The 18904-nt window shown below is 39.9% G+C and overlaps 1 protein-coding gene across 1 annotated transcript in view; it reads right to left on the bottom strand.

Moving 5' to 3' along the window:
* Positions 1–718: 718 nt before the first annotated feature.
* CPXM2 (carboxypeptidase X, M14 family member 2) overlaps positions 719–18904 on the bottom strand; it is an 84929-nt gene continuing 66743 nt past the window's right edge. The window contains exons 8-14 of the mRNA XM_027705700.1: positions 16153–16276; positions 15095–15291; positions 14085–14264; positions 12590–12887; positions 9460–9599; positions 8843–8942; positions 719–3503 (exon numbers count right to left, since the gene is read on the bottom strand). Coding sequence (XP_027561501.1) covers positions 3250–3503; positions 8843–8942; positions 9460–9599; positions 12590–12887; positions 14085–14264; positions 15095–15291; positions 16153–16276 — 1293 coding nt within the window. The 3' untranslated portion in view covers positions 719–3249. The remainder of the gene's footprint in view (positions 3504–8842; positions 8943–9459; positions 9600–12589; positions 12888–14084; positions 14265–15094; positions 15292–16152; positions 16277–18904) is intronic.

Below are 18904 nucleotides of genomic sequence, written 5' to 3'. Positions count from 1 at the left end.
ATGACATGGATAGTTAAGGAGAAGCCAGTCAGCTCCCACTGTGTTTTATGATTGTCAGGGCTCTGCATGGGAGCAGATGAGTGATGGCTGATATTATCAAGGAGAGTGGAATATCTCCATGTTTTAACCTTTCATTTGTTTAACCTTTACTGTGTGAGGTTGTGCAGCTGAATTTCTTATTACTTGGAAGGGATTGTATTTTTCTCTTTTATAGCAGGGAGGATAAAAGCTTAGCAAAGTTCTCACGTAAGTGGCTGTTAAAATGGATCTGTAAGTATAAAAGAGCTGTATCCATCCTCAAGTTTCATTTCCTTGCATTTCTGCAGGGTTTCCTGTTTTCCTACAACACTGAAAGGAAAAGAGATTAAAAGCACAGAATTCAGAAAAAAAAAAACCCGTTCTAAAGAGGTGGAAAAGGTAGATAAAGGGAAAGCACTGGTATCCAGATTTATTGGTTTCTGGTTTGGATCTGTCTAAAGGCTAAATAACAGTGCTGTGTATTTCACAGGAAAGGAACATTTTAGCTCCCAAGTGCACAACTATATAGTAAATAGGGCACACATCAGTTTGGTAATATTATTATATCCAAGGCAGGCATAAACATCTTAGCACGAGATACTCACACATCTGAAATTCCTGGTAAAATTCCTTTGAGCTTGAGTGTTTTCCAGTGTAAAGGTGCTGGACAACCAAAAAATAATTGCACAGACAAGTACACTTGACAGCTATTAGGCCATTTATTTAGTAATGCCTGGACTAAAATGGAGTAAGGTCACCTGCATTAGTCATATTTTGCTGTGCCCAAATATGTGTCAGCACTAATGACGGCCAGTAAAGAGCATCAAAACCACCATCTTCAGCATCTAATGTTCATGAGGTCTTCAGCAATCAGAATCCCTCTAATTTCACCTAAGAGCTGTCCAGGAATTCCCCATCAAATCCACTTCTTGCTACCAAATGAAAAATAACTTCTCGCTGAGATAAGCTCATTTCTGAGAACAAAGCATGGGAACCTCCAGGTTTGTGAAGTTAAGCTTTAACACTGTTATCTCCAGGTAGAGAGAACTGACCTGTCAGGACTAAGAGGGTGGTTTCCACCTCCAACCTGATCATCAGAGGGATTTGAATTTGGCTGGTTTGTTCCTCGTTTGTCTGTGCATGTTGACCACCCCCAGCAAGACAACTGGGCAGCCTTTGTAGGACTGCAGAGACTCCATCAGTTCATAGCACAAAATATAGTGTATGATCTTGTGGTGGCAACAAAATCTACACATGACAATAAACAAGATAAATTTAACTGCTAACAAATTGTCTGCTCTCATTACTCCATGTTCAAAAATTGTCACATTGCTGCCTGCACAAAGACATCATTAATCCCTTCTCACCTGTCAGAAAAGAATACCCTTTTTGACAAATTGCTGTTATATTTGCTATGCAAAAATATATGGCATGTTGTGAGGGTGAAATAAGTAAAATATAATTCCAAATGATTGGATTGTTTGTTTACTTCTATGACTTAATCTAAATGATGCTGACTTGGAGCTGCTCCACGATTTAAGTCATAGAGAATTACATTTGCACTCTTCTGTTTTCTTTAAGCCCTTGCTGGCAAATACATTGCTGTTATTTAATGGTATCTGCACAAAAAGCATGAGCTGGAATTATCTAAGTAATTTAAAAATGTGACTATTTACTATGCAAGAGTTCATGATTATGTTATTCATTCTCTAAATCTTTTTGCCTTGTATGTGTTTCCAACATTCCTTGACAAGAAAAATAAAGGATTTAATACAGATGGCACGTGATACTTTTACAGTAAGTTTTCTACTGGCACTTTATTTTTTCCTCAGCTTTGAATGATACTTTGGGGAATGTCTGTTCCAAGAATCATATCAAACAGGCAAAAACTGTAATAGCAATTAAAAGGTTTAAAACAGAATTGTATTTGGAAGTGTATGCTGCAGTCTTTCTACCAAGCATATTACAAGATGTTTGTTTAGCCACAGACTTTTGGCTGGCTAAAATCATGTAGCTGACACTTTTTTTTTGGTATAATTAAGGCCATAACATTGAAGCTAATGGAGCAAAGTTACATTTTCATCCGCTGACACTTTGTCCAGTGTTTATTTAGTTCATTCTTTCTAGATCTGGTCTGCATCTTTCCTCAATCCTATCCTGCTGTACAATTTTGTTACTTAAAAGCCAGTAAAAAAAGCACAAACCCTGCTCCCATAGAGGCAGCAGCTGCAGAAGCAGGATGAGCAGATCATGCAGAGGAACCAAAAATCCCTTGCATGTCACAGAAGACAGTGGCATGAGATGTGCATGAGCACAAAAGGCACTTAAAATCAGGCCAAAAAATCAATTAATTTATGAACTAACCACCTATCAGTGGCTAAGGCTCTCCTCTCATACATGACACAACTGGCTATTCCTCAGGAAAAGCTTTGTTCAAGTCCTTGTCCCAAGTTAGAGAAGGGCTGCAATGCCACAACACCAAAGTGGTCCTTATCCCAGGATCTTTTTATTAGGTTTAGTTCACAGAGTAAAAGTGCAGCCTTAAAAAGCCAGAGAAGAAAACACTCCTGGCATTAAACTCTGGAATCACATTACATCCTTAAATATAAACAACCCAAGCAGGAAAGCAAAGGTGGGTTATTCACTGCAGGTTTTTTTTCTGAATGTTTTGTCAAAAGAGAGACTTTCAGGGAAAAGGGGATGAAATTATGACACGTTTTAACCACATTAAACATCAGTTGTCCCCTCTCAGCTTTCCTTCCATATGAGAATAAAACATAAGGAATGTCAAACTTCTTTAGAATTGCAAAAATACATCAATTTTATACTTTAGATACAACATTTTTCAATTTTTCATTCAGAACAACACTTCTCCTTTACAAGTATTTTTTTTTTTAATCCTTCTTTCTCCTCTTTTTAAAGAAAACAGATTCACAAAGCATCAAACAACCCAACAAGCCAAACATTTCGCTCCAGGTTAACTCAAAACACCTTCCTACATTCTTCCTGCCTCTCCCTTCAACCCGGGGCCGTTTTTGGTCGAGCTTGAATTTTTGTTTCCCATTTTTCCGCCAAAAACGAGAACCCCCCACCGTCCATCCCGCTCCACTAACAGAAAGGCCTCTTGCAGAGAAATATGCACGAAGAGATGGGCTATGAAACTCTCACTACGACTACAGCCAGGCTGGCAGAAGCAGAGCTCGTGGGCACCGGGAGACGCCGGGCCGGCGCCTATCGGTGCTGCTGCCACTGCCGCGCCCGCTGCCGGTGCCGGCGCGCGGACAGGCTGATGGGCTGCTTCCCAAACTTCCTCATGATCTCCTTGATCCTCGCCAGGTTGGTTTTGGAGATGGTGAAGTCGCACTGGGTGGCCCCCATGTCGTAGCCCACCTCGCAGGTCTTAGTGGCAGTGGTGTAGCCCTCGGCCCTCACGCCCACCACGTACTCGCCCGGGTTGAGGAGGCGCCAGTAATCGCCGTCGGCTCCTGGGAGGGGAAGAAGATGGTTTTTTTAGGACACTGGTCTTTCCTCCTTGAGGAAGGTGTTGTTTATAGACTCATTAAGGTTGGAAAAAACCTCTGAGGTCATCAAGCCCTACCATCAACCCAGCACCGTGTTCACCACTGAACCACATCCTCAAGCGCCACATCCACGTGTTTTTTCACAGAGTCACAGAATCTCCTGAGTTGGAAGGGACCCACAGGGATCATTGAGTCAAACTCCTGGCCCTGCACAGGGCCATCCCCAAGAGTCACACCCTGTGCCTGAGAGTGTTGTTCCAGCACTCCTTGAGCTCTGTCAGCCTTGGTGCTGTGCCCACTGCCCTGGGGAGCCTGTTCAGAGCCCAACCACCCTCTGGGGGAAGAAGCTTTCCCTAATATCCAAGCTAAACCTGCCCTGACACAACTTCAGGCCATTCTCTCAGTTGGAAAAGACCTCTGAGATCATCACCTTCAACCATCAAACCAGCATCACCACCATGTTCAACACTAAACCATGTCCTCGAGTGCCAGAATCCCGTGTTTTTTGAACACTTCCAGGGATGGTGATTCCACCACTTCCTTGGGCATCCTGTTCTAGTGCTTGAAAACCCTTTCCATGAAGAAATCTTCCCTAATATCTAACCTAAACTGCCCCTGGAGCAACCTGAGGCCATTGAATGAGGATACAGAAGTCCATGCACAGGGGTAAGATGACACCACAACCAGGAACCCCCCATCCTCACACCAGGAGGGTGTCAAAGAAGCTGCTCCCCATCACACACACCCCCTCCTTGTCCTGTCAACCCTAGAGGAAAACACACCTCAGTCACATTTTCCAAGTGACGAGAAAAGGACAGTGGGCTTCAATCTGGCTTAAACTTTTTGGCAGGTGGAAGGTCCTGAGGCAAGGGGTACAGAAAATCTTCCCCAAATTAATTGTAACTGATGGATCCAGAGGAGCCCCAGTGGAGTAACCACACTGCAGTAACCACACTGCACTCATGACCCTGACCAGGCCTCCTGGACACATGTTTTGGTGCTATTTTGTATGCAAAGCAGGTGAATACATAATATCAACTCACTTGGAGATGTAAGTAAATATCCCTGTCTATAAAACCTTACACTGAGTTTTATTACACTGATTTTCCTACAAAGTATAATTCACCAGGGTACTTAACCGCTTTCTTACCTGTAAATGCACAAACAGAACCCCTGTAATGAACCAAACTACTCATGCACAAAGATATATTTTAACACCTCATTGAATCAGGACTTACTGGTTTCTTCTTTTTCCCTCACAAATGATCTCAGATGTACCCATTTTATGTAGCCATCTGTACATAAAGATAACTTTAAGCTTCTTTTAAATATGATTTTAACTAGCAGGTATTCTTAGTTGTGAACTGAAATAGGTCAAAAACTAATATTAAAAATCAGTTTTGCACTCTATTCTGGGAAAACCCACTATGAATAAAAGTACATATTCAAATATGTAATTCTGTATATAAATAGAAATGGAACATCTCTTGCACTAGGAGGGGTTGGAGTTTTTTAGCACTGATGAGAGCTGACAGCCTTACTAGCACTGGCCTTGGGTTGCTGGTAATGCAGGGTGTAGCAAAAACTAAAGATGATTTGCATAAAAATATTATATTTAGGAAAAAAACAGACTAGCCAGCCTCTTTTTAAAGAAATAGGATTTTAATTTAGGGTTTGGCAAAATAAAAAAACATGTTTGCAAACAGCAAGTGTTAACAAAACATCAATATTGACTATACCCTGAAACTGCAGCCTCTGAGTGTGCCAGAATTGCACCCATTCCCATTCAGGTTAATTCTTACATCCCAACTTGCTTAGATTTTTCTTTTACCCAGTTTGACCACATTTGGGGTGATGATCAAGGTCCAAATTTTCTGTTTCTCAGGATTCATGTATTTTTAGGAAGGGCTCTAAGAGAAGCTCTTTATTCAGTTCTCCCTTACCATTGGGTCCATTGGAGACTCAACAAAAGGACAAAACATAAATCCGCCCAAGTTCCTTGTATTTATCCCCAAGGGCTCGTTTTTTAGCTGTAAATGCTCTGGCATTCCTACTGGGCAGGGAAAAGGCTACGGATCACCCTGTGAGTGGCTCTGAACACATCCCTGCTCAAAGCCCTGCTTTAGCCCCGGGAGTGCAAAACTGACCCACATTCCCCTGACACATTTAGCAGTCAGCTCATCACAACCCCACACAAGGCCAGAAATAAACCTACACATGCACACACCACCGGGAATTTATTACAAAGCTGGATATTAAGCCATTAGCAGGATGCACTTTGCCTCCTTTCCATTTACAAGCCAGCAGACACAAGTATTTCTGTCAGCTGTCAGCGCCCAGAATTTAATACCAGGCTAAAAGGTTGGGGGTTTTCTGAAAATCAGATTAAATCCAGTAGGTAAAAAAATTTCAGAACAGATGGTAAAACAAACACAATTAAAAATCCAGATAAATTTAGTAAATAATATGTTTGCTGAAATAATAGGTTCCAGTGGGATCAGGCTGGAGGCAGACTACATCCATATCCACCTCCTGGGTCTGGAAAAGGATTGCCATGTCTGCTTAGATAAAATAACAGTGCATTAAGGCAAACATAGTGCTACTACAAATTAAATGTGTCAGATTACTCCATAAATATTTCAATTAAGAGAAATACATGGAGCCTTATAGGACAGACCTTACTTACAATTAAGTAATTGTAAAAGTGCAAAAGTGATTTTTACACTAAAATTTCACCCTTTTGAAATACACTATAAAAATCTATCTAATACTCTCTTACCTACAGAAGACTGTCCAGGAAAGCTGGCCATAGTGCTGCACACCAAATGCATGCAACAACCAAAACTCAAATTTTTTCTACTGCTCAGGTAGCCAGGAATGAGGCTGGAGAGTTATAATATCAGAATTATGCTTAGCTTGGACTAATTTTTTAAAATATTACTAAATGCTACCTCAAAATCTTTGGGTTTTGTTACATATTATGCACTGAAATCATAGGAATCTTACCAAAATATTGATTAAAAATTTCTCTAATTGTTGTGTGAAATTAAATTAATTATGCTTTGGCACAAATCACATAGAAACATGTATTGGTCTTTGAACTTTGGCTGTGATTCAGAAATGTTGCACCCGGAAAAAACTGAATGTGTCTTCATCAATATAGACTTTGACATTTCCAAAATGTGCAATTACAGGGAGCAACCCCAAAAGTGCCTTTGCACCATGGGGAAAACAGGTGCATTTGCTCATCCAGTTGATGAACTCTTTCCAAAGGTTATCTTATAGCCCACAGTCCATATCTAACTGTAACAACATGTAATCACTCAGATTTAATCGATAGTTACATCTGCATCAGGAGAAAATGGAATAATTTCCCACAAAGCTCTTACTCTCGGGATCAATGTCTTCAATTAGCCTATTAATAGTGTGAGCTGAACGTCAGCATCCCTCTCCTTCCATAAGATAAATTGTATGTCAAAGAGAAATTAAAAACAATGTGCTTTCCATGCACTGGTTTTTTGCCTTTTTTTTCCACAGAAAGAAGCAAAGAAATTTTCTCAAACATGTAAATGTTATTAGAGGGCTTTTACAGATAAATTTTGTCTGGCTGTGCAGAGTAGTTAATCACATTAATGTATCAATGAAACAGTAGATACCTGAGAGCTGAGCTCACTTGAAACAGAACTTATCTGAATAGAGATAGTGGCCATAATTCTTCTCCTGCTTGGCCTATTTTTATATCAAGGCAACTCAGAGGTTTAAATAGAAACATTTTTCATTTTAAAAGGTATAAATGAAAGAAGACTGCTGACAGCTTGCCTTCTTTATCTGGAGTTATACATGTCATTTTAGCTTTTTGGCTCTAACATAAATCCTCTGATTTCAGGGACTAATGAGACGTGTACTGTTATCTGTATAATATAAAACAGGAGACAACTTTTATGCTCCTATTTAAAAAGTGATTCCCAAACAGAATGTGAACTGAAATGTCTCATTAAAAAGAAAAATTAAGAAGAATTAAATAAACACTTTTGTTTTTACCAACAAGTGCAGATGGCCTTGAGCCATAGAAGCTCAGCAATAAGATGACATAAAAACAGCTGCATCATTCCCTGAGTGTTACAAGGTGGATTTTGGGATCTTGCACTTTTGTTGGAGTTGTCAATGAGTCTCCTTCCCGTAGCACTGTTTTTAATCTGTTGACTTCTGTTTCACATGGCAATCCAGTGTACAGAGGGCTGGAGGTTAATCACACACGGCATTAACTCAGCCTCAACCAGAGCAATACATCAATTCTGTTAACAGAGTAATACAACCCACACTTCATGGCAGACTTTCAAGACTGCCAAGGCTTCTTCTTGTTCCAAGACAAGAAAAAACAGCTGATTATTTTAATTCCCACTATCATTTCCCAGTGGTCCCCTTTTGAAATGTTTAAGGCAGAATCATTATTGTCTAATTAAATATCTGTCATTCAAGGTTTTCTCTTACAATGGAGACGTACTAGCACCAAAATTAATCATAAACTAAGTTAGATATTCCAAGATTCATTATTGGCTCAGATCATCTACTGTAGCAAACATTAAGGATTTGGAAGTCAAAAGCTCTGTGATATTCCATAGCCTGAAATCAATTTATGTGTGTGCCATACTGTGCCTCAGTGGCAAAGCTCGTGAAAGTGGCATCACATAAATGACCCAGAACACCAGAAAAGACATAAAACCACAAAAAGTTAGTGTTCAAAAAAATACATGGGTGTAGTATTAGGGACATGGTTTAGTGGTAACATGGCAGTGCTGGGTTAATGGTTGGACCCAATGACCTTAGAGGTCTTTTCCAACCTAAATGATTCTGTGATTCACAGTCCTATAACTGTTAACAGCCACATAAACATTCTTCACTCAACCTGCACCCTTGTTTTTCAGTTCTACAATTATTCTGGGTTAGATTTGCACCACATTTACATGAGAAAAGTGACAATAAGAGTTCTTTAGGCACAGTCTTAATCAGGCTGCTGCTTCGGGGCACATAAAAGCCTATTTGCTCAATACTTTGTTAGAGGTGGAAAGAAGAAGGGGAGTGGAGGGGAAAGCCATAGTTCTGTTCATGTCCACACAGCTGCAACATAGAAAGAAGTGACTCCCTCCTCATGTGCCAATCCTTCTGCACCACTCTCCCTGGGCTATATCCTACCTGCTGGCTTTTCTCTGAAAAGAGTTCCAACCTTCCATAAAATTCTCTATTTTGCTTTTAAACCATAAATCTGCCCTTTTGCACTCATGGTTTTGCTTTTTTTCTTTTACCTGTGCGAATGTCATGGTTGACACCTTCTACTGAGATAACAGCATTTGGGATTCCCTTTCCATGCACATCTTTCACTATGCCTTTGATGCCACGATGGACCTATGGAGAGAATAAAAAAGCAAGTAAATATTGCACAGCAATGAGCAGTTGTATTACTAAGAAGTTACAACGAATTATTAATTCCATGTGTGAATTATGTGTATTATATTCCTACTTTATGGCTCACAAAATTGTGAAATATCACTATTAAATCCATATCAGCCCTCCAGGCATTAACTTGTGAATCAGCTTATGAATTCTGTTAGGATTCCTAAGGCATCAAATTCAAGATATGGATAAAAAGAACAGATAAAGCAACAGACCCAAGGTTTTTTTTCTAACAGCCCTTTCTAGCAAGCTAGAATCAAATTTTGAGAAGCTTCATTACTTAATTCTCCTAAGTCAAACCAGCCCGGCTGAAGTGATATGTCAGTATTATTTGTAGGGAAGATTTCTACCGTATATACCAATAACCATGTAATTAATCATGCAAGAAAAAAAAATCAGAAACCTTAAACTCTCTCTGAAACTGAAAGGAGTCACCAAGTTATTCAGAATTTGCACTTCTGTGGAATACCTGTTCCATGAAAACAATCAGGGACTCGCGGTTGTTTTCCCATTCTTCAGGCAACTCACTCTCGTGGGGATATTTGTCACAGCCAACGTAGATGGAGAGCTCAAAGCAGTTCGTGTGCAGGTAACTGAAGTCATTTATACCTGTCAACAGGGGGCAAAAAGGAAACAATTTCATATCCTTTTTAATCTGTTAATCAGGTCTGATCTTTTTTTGCATATTAATGTAACTTCTTCAAACAGAAACTGGGTGTTTTTCTGGCTGGCTCAGTGTGCAGGCCTGGCAGGGCAAAAGATTTTTAGAAATGCCACAGTGTGGCCAAAATAGCAAAATAGATTGGCTGGAGTTGCAGTCACCAAAAGTGCTTCTGACTGAAAAGAGTTAAAACAAAACCCCTGCTCCTGTCCAATTACCACAGAGCAGTAGTCAAGTATTTAATGAGCCCTCTGTGCCTTCTGGAAGCAGAGCAGGAGGATTATATAATACAGATGTTCAGCTTTTCACTTCTGTTGATGGGGAAAACCTAAATATCAGCCAGTGGCATATGCTACTCTGCATAAATGTGCTTCCCCTCTATTTGAGAAACAGCCACAATTATTTTCTCCTCACATACTGTATCCCATCCTGACTAATCTGCTGTGAAATGTTTAGCAATACACGGTAATTGCTCAGTTTTAATACTTGTATTTAAGAAAATGGCTTAACTTTGCCAAGAGCAACTCTTTCATAGTGTCTGAACATGCAAATCCAGCCTTGAAAACACTGGAAATAAAACTTAATCAATCTGTTCTTTGTCCCCGTGCAGTTCAGCCAGTGCAGAAACTTTATATGTAAAATTGCTGAAGAACTTGCATTCATTGCAGTCCAAAAAATGTGCAGGAAATAACATGGCTGGGTTTTAAAGGCATAAGGAGGTGTTGGATATCTGTGCTGCACATACTTCTCTAGGGATTCTCTGGTACTGGAAATAAATTAGAAAAATTCCTTGTAAATTCTCCCATGGGATGAACAGTGAAAAGTTTCTGTGCATGGTCACTGCAAGGCCAGGAAGAAGATGGATGAGGAGAGAAGGAATGGACGGCTTCAAGGTGTGGTACAACAAGATGCCACCCACACCGAAGGGCAGGTGGGAGAGGTTCTGCAAGCACTTTATTGCCTTGTCATCTTCAGGGCAGGCATGAAACAAGCAGGGATTAGGACAAGAAAGTGTTAGTGTTGATTTAAAAGGTAAAGAAATAAAAAAAAAAAGTGGAGTGGGCTATACAGCTATATCTACATAGTCATGGAATTACAGAGTGAAAAAATATGGGAGAAATCTGGAATCATATTTGGACAACCCTTTGCAATGCAAGGTGGTTGGTTAACTGACAGCTGCAAAATATGTATCTATATATGCATATATATAAATATATATGCACTACAAATCACTTTCTTGCACTTGTCTAAGTAGACACAAGAAGTCTAAAAACCATCCTGCAGGTTGAAGACTCAGCTCAAACGGGTACCACATCTTTTGAGGTTTACTCTGGAATCTAAGGTGTGAAAAATGCAAGTAAAAGCAATATTCTAGAGTTCATCTCAAAGAATATCCTGGAAGTCTTACTATAATGGAACAGAGCAGGGCATAAATTATAATGAAAACATTATTAAGAAGTAAAACAAATCAGATGAAGCAAATCCAATATGTAATTGGTCCTAAGAAATCAACATAATATTCAGCATCTGTATTGTCCATCATTACTTAATATAGCTTAGTATGACAGCTGTTAGTGACATGGCCAATGTCATCTTTTCTGGATCAATCCATAATCATGTTTCTTAGAGCACTTGGGAAAATTAGGCTCATAAATTAGATAACTAAGTGGTCAAGTTAGTTTTCAGAGTATGCTTCAGAATTTGCAGAAATACACAGAAATGTATTGTCAAACATTGGCCTTGTGATCTAAGAATTCAATAATCCGCCCCCATTTCACCCAACGCTTTTTAACCTCCTGAAAAAATATTTGAGAACTTAATTCTTGACTGTAGCCTTTAAAGGCTGGCCAGGACTAACTTCACATGGGCCAATGTAAAAGCCACAGAAGCTGTGTCCAAAATGTAGAAATGTTTATGCAGTGGAAGTACCTGCAAGTTCCAAACACCAGCCAGTTCCAGTAAAACGTGGGCTGCACAGACACTTTCCTGCATCTGCTTGCCATTACTGCTGCCGTTGCTCCTGTTGTCATCAAGTGATGGCAGAAGCCAGGCTCATTTCTTAATTTCAGAGAATATGTTGTTTGACTTATTTACTTATAAAAACACCAAGGTTTTGAGCAGAGCCGTGGTGAATCAGCAGAGTGGCTGATTCTGAGTCTGCTCCAAGTGTACACCCATAGAGATAACTGTGCCTAATGCTGTTAAAAATGTGCTTCTAATTGGGCTTTCCTGGAAATCCATGTTTTGGCTGCACCACAGGACGCAGCTTCCCTCTCATGCTCCTTAACAGGGTGACAGACTCGGGTGTGTGGTGATTGATGCAGCCTGGATTTTATCCTGGCAGCAGAAATGTCTGTGGAGCCCATGCAAAGTTTAAGTGCAAGGATTTCCAGGTCTTTTAAAAATAGGATGGTAGCAAGCAAACAGAAGCTTTTTTTTGGCATGTTATTACAACTCAAAGTGAATGTGATGGGGGGGGCTGATCTGTGCCTGAGTTCAGTGAGCAGGAGGCTGAAATCAGGATTTGCTTATCTGAGGGCCACTGGAATCTCTCCCTGGAGTCACTGCTTCAGCTCTGACACTTGTTCTGATGTTCAGCAGCAGTTTTCTGTTGTCATCTTGTGAGATGGCAAAGGGTGACAGGGGGTTTGGACTGGGTTGGTTTCCTCCTGACAAAGCATCTTGAATACACAGAATTCTGAAAACTAATGTACTACATGTGCACTTCGGGAAAACTTGGTTGTAAATTAAGTAGTCACCAGGTATGACTGACAGTGCCTCCTTCAGTGCTCTGCTAAGTGATGAAATGCAGTGAACAGACCATCAGATGGGGATTTATTCCTCTCAGAGCACATATTTGACCACCACTGCCCCTGCAACGCACACCAGGCAGTGGTGGCATTATCATATCCACACTGGAGTTTCTACCAACACTTACTTCCAGCCACGGTGTGCCAGGAGGCTCCATTAACAGTGCCATCCTCCTTCTGGAAATCCTCTGTGTGGCATGCTCTCCTTCTGGCATCCGTCATCAGGCGGTGGGTGGAGGCGTAGGAATACGCCAGCCAGCGGAAGACGTGGTCGTCTGGGGTGGGGGTGTAATCCTGGGTTTTCCACATGGACCTCACCATGTCGTAGGGATAGGCCACCACCAGCTCCCCTCCCTGCAAGTTGCCACCCAGCACGAAAGGGATTTTTTCCATCCACGCTATTATTGCCCGTGTCTCAACCGCCACCTGGGAGGAAAAGGAAGAGCAGCTTTGGTTCAGCCTGTGGGAACCTGAGAGTCTGGTTTCAAGGTGCAGGAGTCCTGCTGTGAGTTTTTGAGCTTGAGTGGCCAGCAAGGAGAGATGTGGCCAAGGAGAAGGGCTTTTTTAAATTGTCAGCCATGCTCGGGAGGTCACAGACAACCCAGAAAAACTAACAAAACCTTAATGCTAATTATTTCTGAGGAACATCTATGTGGAGTGAGGCCAAGAGCAGGAAGTGATAAAGATGTCACATGGTGATGCTGCTCCCCCTGCCATGGGCTGAAATGAGTTTCCAAAACCAGGGATTTTAAACCTAATGTCCATAAACCAAAACACAAAAAGTTCCACCTTGACATGAGGAAGAACTTCTTTTGATGGAGGTTGGCAGAGCACTGGAATAGCCTGCCCAGAGAGGGCACGGAGCCTCCCCCTCTGAACACATTCCAAACCCACCTGGATGTGTTCCTGTGTCACCTGCTCTGGGTGACCCTGCCTTGGCAGGGGGGTTGGAGTAGAGGATCTCCAGAGGTCCCTTCCAACCCTTATTATTCTGTGATTCTGAAGAACTAAAGAGCTGCCACAATTAATTGCCTTCCCCTCATCCACTATTAATGGTTGCCATTATATTTAAAAGGTCAGGCAAAAATAAGTTAAATTTCTGGCACTAAAATCCAATAAAGGACTTTAGCATAAGCTACTGCATTGGTTTTACAGATACCTGAGCTGTTGCTGTGTTATTTAAGGTAAGAATATGTTTCAGGTAAGAACAAATAAGAAAAGCCCAGGAGAAATCTGTAAGGACACTGAGTTTGCAAAGATCTCATCTACACCAGAAAACTAGGGAGAAGCCTGATTCACATGGCTGAGCTCCATGGTGGGCTTTTCCCTGTCTACCTGTTACTGCCTGAAAATTGGGTATTGAGTCCTCCAGGTTCTCTCAACAGCCAAGGCAAAAGAGAATCCTCCAGGAAGCAGATCCTTCCTCAAGACCTGCCTCTAAAACCTGGGGGTGAATGGTCCTTTTGTGGTGCATTTTTATTTCCACTGACTAACAGGGAAATCTAGGCAGGAAGATTAGATCAGCTGGGGAGCTTCAGCCTCTAATCCTCATTCCTTGGGAAATGCAAATATGTCTCTCAGCACATCCCAGCTTGGTGTCCCCCTCTCTCTGGCCTTACTCACAGTGGCGTTTTCAGACAGGTACCAGTCAGGGATGGGGATGTGATGGTTTGGAACTTTTCTTTTACTCTTCTTCTGATCTTCTGACTCCCAGAGCAAAGAGTTTAAGTCAGGGAAATTATTGTTGATGTCAATGCCATCCTGAGTCCATCGTCCTAAAGACCAGCCCCCTAATTCTGAACCCTTAGATTGAAAAATAAAAGAAAAAAAAAAGGGAAGAAAAAAAATTATAGATGTTCATTCAGAATATAACAACCTGTGAGCCTTTAGCAAAGTGTTTGGGAATGTGCCAGAGGTAATTCTATACAGAGAAATGAGGGACTAACCATTTAATTACCTGAAATAAATTATTGACTTTTTTTTTTTAAATTTTGTATGAAACCTTGCATGAGGTGAAGCAAAACCCATGAAAAATTCCTCAAGGTTAGCCAAATATATCTCGCAAAGGAGATAATACACTTTCTCTTCCATGACTATGACTGTGACTTTTCTGTTCCAGTCTTCTGCTGACTTCCCTGGAAGATTTTCCAGTGCATTTGACCAGCCCTTACAATTTTTCCTCCTGCTGTCTGTCTTCTTCCAGAAAGAGTTATTACGATGTCCTACACAACGTGCTCCCCTTAAAGATGCATTATTAAATTTCAACTGTGGAGAAATGCAAATATTCACGTGCTTAGCTTGGTTTCTCAGGAGACACAGATTGCTTGAATTTTCCACTTTCCATAATGGTGTTCCCATTGACCTATACACCTCAGTATGGTTTGTTCTGGCAGTGTTTGTAACCCTTCTTTCCATATATATTTTCCTGTTAGCCAATGTCACATAAAATACTGTTTCTTTCAGTTTTTTTTCCTCAGTAAGATGTTTCAGTGGCTTATTTTATCTTGATGTGTTTATTGTTTAATTTTTAAATTGTAAAACATGAACTTAGAAAAAAATAATGACAAGAGGGGCATGTTTTATTCATCTACTACAAATAACAGAATTCCTTGGAGTGTTGATATTCACATTACCGCTTTATATGCCTTGTCATATCCATCTGGGTTGACTGAGGGCAGGAGGTGGATCCTTGTGTCCTCAATGAGATGGACAATCCGTGGGTTCCCAGCCAGGTATTCCTGGCACATAAACTGCATCAGCAAGAGGATTAGCTCACGTCCAAGCACTTCGTTCCCATGAGCTCCTGCAATGTAGTGAAACTCTGGTTCCCCTGTTGAAAGCACACGGAGCAGAACTGTGGTCAGAGCAGCAAATCAAATGTCTATTAAATGTCATTGATGTCAATCAGCAACATTTCAGCCAAGGAAAGTTGGAGAAATGCCTTAACTGCACAAATGATGCACAAACTTCAGAGAAACAAATTACTTTCTGTTGCCATTTCAGAAGAACAGGTTTATGTGTCAGTGATATCTAAAGTCACCGTGTAAAATTTCCCAAATCCATTCTTGGTTAAACATATTTTTAATTATACTCACAATTTCAGCATGTTAGAGGTAGATTTTAACAGTTCTGATAGTCTAAAAATAACCTGAAAAATACATTGCTAGTAGTTCTCTCAGACAGATGTTAAGGCTCTTAAAAGATAAGCCAGTAACTGTACATAATTGATTTCTGACTTCACAGAGTCTTTCCCTTCTCTAAAACAGGTTCACATACGTATTTCAAGGTTATCGTGGGTGCCACAATCCTCGTACTCAACAACAAAATACTTCAGGGATGATTAGGAATAATGTGCATTCATCCCATGTAAAAAAGGTAATTTTCTTCCATAGCTCCATAAATCCCCACAACTAAAATCCGTTCCCCAGTACTAAAATTCACTTTTATTTTATTACTGTAAAGGATTATCATTAAGGAATTTGATCCCATGTTCAAAATGTCTTCTATTTGTGCTCACCCTCCTCTTCCCAATTTAGAAATACAGTGCTCAAGTTCCTCCCACATACATTTGAAATCTTTGCTGCCATGAATATAATTCCATCAGTGATAATTACAGCAGATACAGGAAAAGAGGAGGGGAAAAAAAACCCCAATCCCACCACCCTTCAACAGATTTAGATTAAATCCTAACCAACTTCGTGCTCTCCTGGGTTGTCAGAAATCTCGACAGCGTAAAGCTTCAGTCCTTGGTTGCTTTTTCCAATATTGTAAATTCTTGTGATATTTGGGCACATTTTATTCACAGTTTTCATCAACTGCCAACAAAAAAAACCAAAAAGACATGTAGTTAGATAATGCAGCATCAAAATAGACCCACTATGAATTACTTCTTTCCAAACTGGATGTGGCAAAACTCTTCGTTTTCTTCTCTGATTATTTCTTAGTTGCAAAAGCTTTATGTTTAGTTTATGAATTTATAGTTCCACTATCACATTTTAAAAAACATTATACAATGGAGAGGAATTAAAATAAAGGAGATTAATTAAAATAATCACACTCTGATGTAGTACAGGTAAGTGACTTGAGATGACCCAAGGTGTTGGTGACAGCACCTTACAGGTCACCACAGACACACTTTATCCATAAGGAAGATTTCCCATTGCTTTACCCTCTGTAGCAGCAATTGAATCAGAAACAAGTGAAGAAAGAAGGATATAATCCATTTAAACAGGATTTTCCCGGTGAGTTCTGATTATATCTGTCTCTGCTGAGGGAAAAACCAAACCCACCCTTCTTGCATTACAATGCGGAATCTCATATGGAAAAATTGTTAATTAAAGTAGTGATAACGTGACCAAAATTGCAAAATAGATATAATATAGATGACTTCTTAAACAGAAGATATACTCCTTCAGTAAATAAAAGATTCCTCAGAATTTGCTTATCACATTTCAGCAAAAAAATAGGAAAAAAAAGAAATAATAACAGCAATGTTGTCAGTGAAGACATTCTGCCCATCAAAACCTATTCAATTCACTCTTTCTGCAGATATTGCGTGACATAGTCAAAATATAATCAAATAATAATAATATAATAATAAAGTGCCTAGAGTTAAGAATATATTTCTATTTAAACCAATGGAGTTCCACAGATGTCATCCAGATCAGCATATCTTGAGCCTAAATTGTCCCACAAACACTTTACTGTGGTATTTCAGGTGAATGTTAAAATGCACAAACAAGACTGAAAATTTCTTTACTAATATTTAGCTATTGCAAATAGCTTTAAACAACAAGAATTTATCTGCCTTGATCTTTTTTCTTTTGGAAGAAATTAAAGAAAGAAAACAGTACTTTACTGTAATTTGGAACCCTGGGGACTGTTAATTAGACAATCATTTCATAAACAAGTGTGCATACATTACTGAAGAAATATTGTGGCATAACAAAACTGCTTGCTCACACATTGTTAATTTAGAAACAATATTGGATGATCACAAGGCTGATGATTTAAAAAATATAATAATTAGATATGTCCAATTCCCATGCCACCATTTAGCAAATCTAAGTGGAAACACAACTCACATTGGGAAGAACATCATTAAAATTCCTCTCATAAAAAGCTTCACTTCTATTTATAAACATTTTGCAAAGAGACTGAAAAGATGCTATTTCTGTGCATTTGTTCATCTCACACGTTGGTTTTATATGTAGGAGAAACAATTCTTGTGGCAAGTCTGAACTCATCACTTGTCTGAAAAATACAGTCAGTATTTTCACTGCATTCACTCTTTCAGTGCATTGTCTTGTTTCATATCTGCTTATTTTCACCACTGTCATCATCATCAGCGTGCTGGTATTATGGGTACTCAGATATTCCCACAGAACTCTTTTTAATGTTCTGGGCATAGGTAAGTGTGTGTGTCATTTATTGTTCCAGCTCAAACACACAGGTGAAGCCAGAGAACACTGGTTTACATTTGGTAGCATTTGATTTAAATGAGTCAATTCCCAACTCTTTGAGACACACTGCCTTAAATCTTCCTGGTTAACCTGCTCATAATGAACCAAAAATTTTATCAATGGATATAGAATCATAGAATCATTTAGGTTAAAAAAGACCTCTAACATCATCAAGTCCAACCATTCCACCAGCACTGCCAAGGCCACTGCTGACTCATGTCCCCAAGTGTCACATCTATACAGCTTTTACATCTCTCCAGGGATGGTGACCCCAACACTCTGTCTCAGCTGATGCATCCATGCAGATCCAAAGTTGTGAAATAAGAAAGATAAGCCTGTCCTCTCAGAGCTGCCTCTGAAACCAAATGGGGAAACTTCTGCCTCTGAAACTTCCACAGAGAAGCTTTGCTAACGTGCCTGGCACTCCAGTGCTCGCAGGATACCAAGAACATCAATTTAGCAAAGTGGTTAAAAGCACGTAAATGCTCATTAATAGTGACAAAAATGCCTAGAACCAACTTCAAAGTACATTACATTCAGTGGAAATATTTGTGTTGGCCTCGGTAAACCCCCATCATTTCTTTAATTGCAAGCATATGATTATTTTCTGAGTCAAAGAACTTTTCCTGAATTAGAGCCTCTGTATCAGGCTTCACCGTGACTGTTTTGGTAACAGTGGGGATTTAGTAATGCAGTTAACTGTCTCTGTAAATACAATACTGAAAATGAACATATTTCATATCTGATCTTCTCATGCCCATGGCCTACGAATGGCACAATAGGTCACCTGAAATGTCACTTTGTTTGTGCTTGTACAAACTACCAAAGACAATTGATGATAACAGTCAGTTCAGGCTTTATTAACAACCAGCAGGACTGTAAAACACTCCCCCACTTACATTCACTAACAGCTGTTATTGGCAGTTCGTGTTTGTCACTACCAATTATTTACCTTATTAGTGACCTGAAAAATACTTCAGG

Source organism: Neopelma chrysocephalum, unplaced genomic scaffold (genome assembly GCF_003984885.1).
Source record: "Neopelma chrysocephalum unplaced genomic scaffold, ASM398488v2 Primary Assembly neopelma1_347, whole genome shotgun sequence".
In the NCBI taxonomy this organism is placed as follows: Eukaryota; Metazoa; Chordata; class Aves; order Passeriformes; family Pipridae; genus Neopelma; species Neopelma chrysocephalum.
The sequence above is the reverse complement of the archived record's forward strand: the minus strand, read 5'-3'. Positions and strand labels throughout refer to the sequence as shown.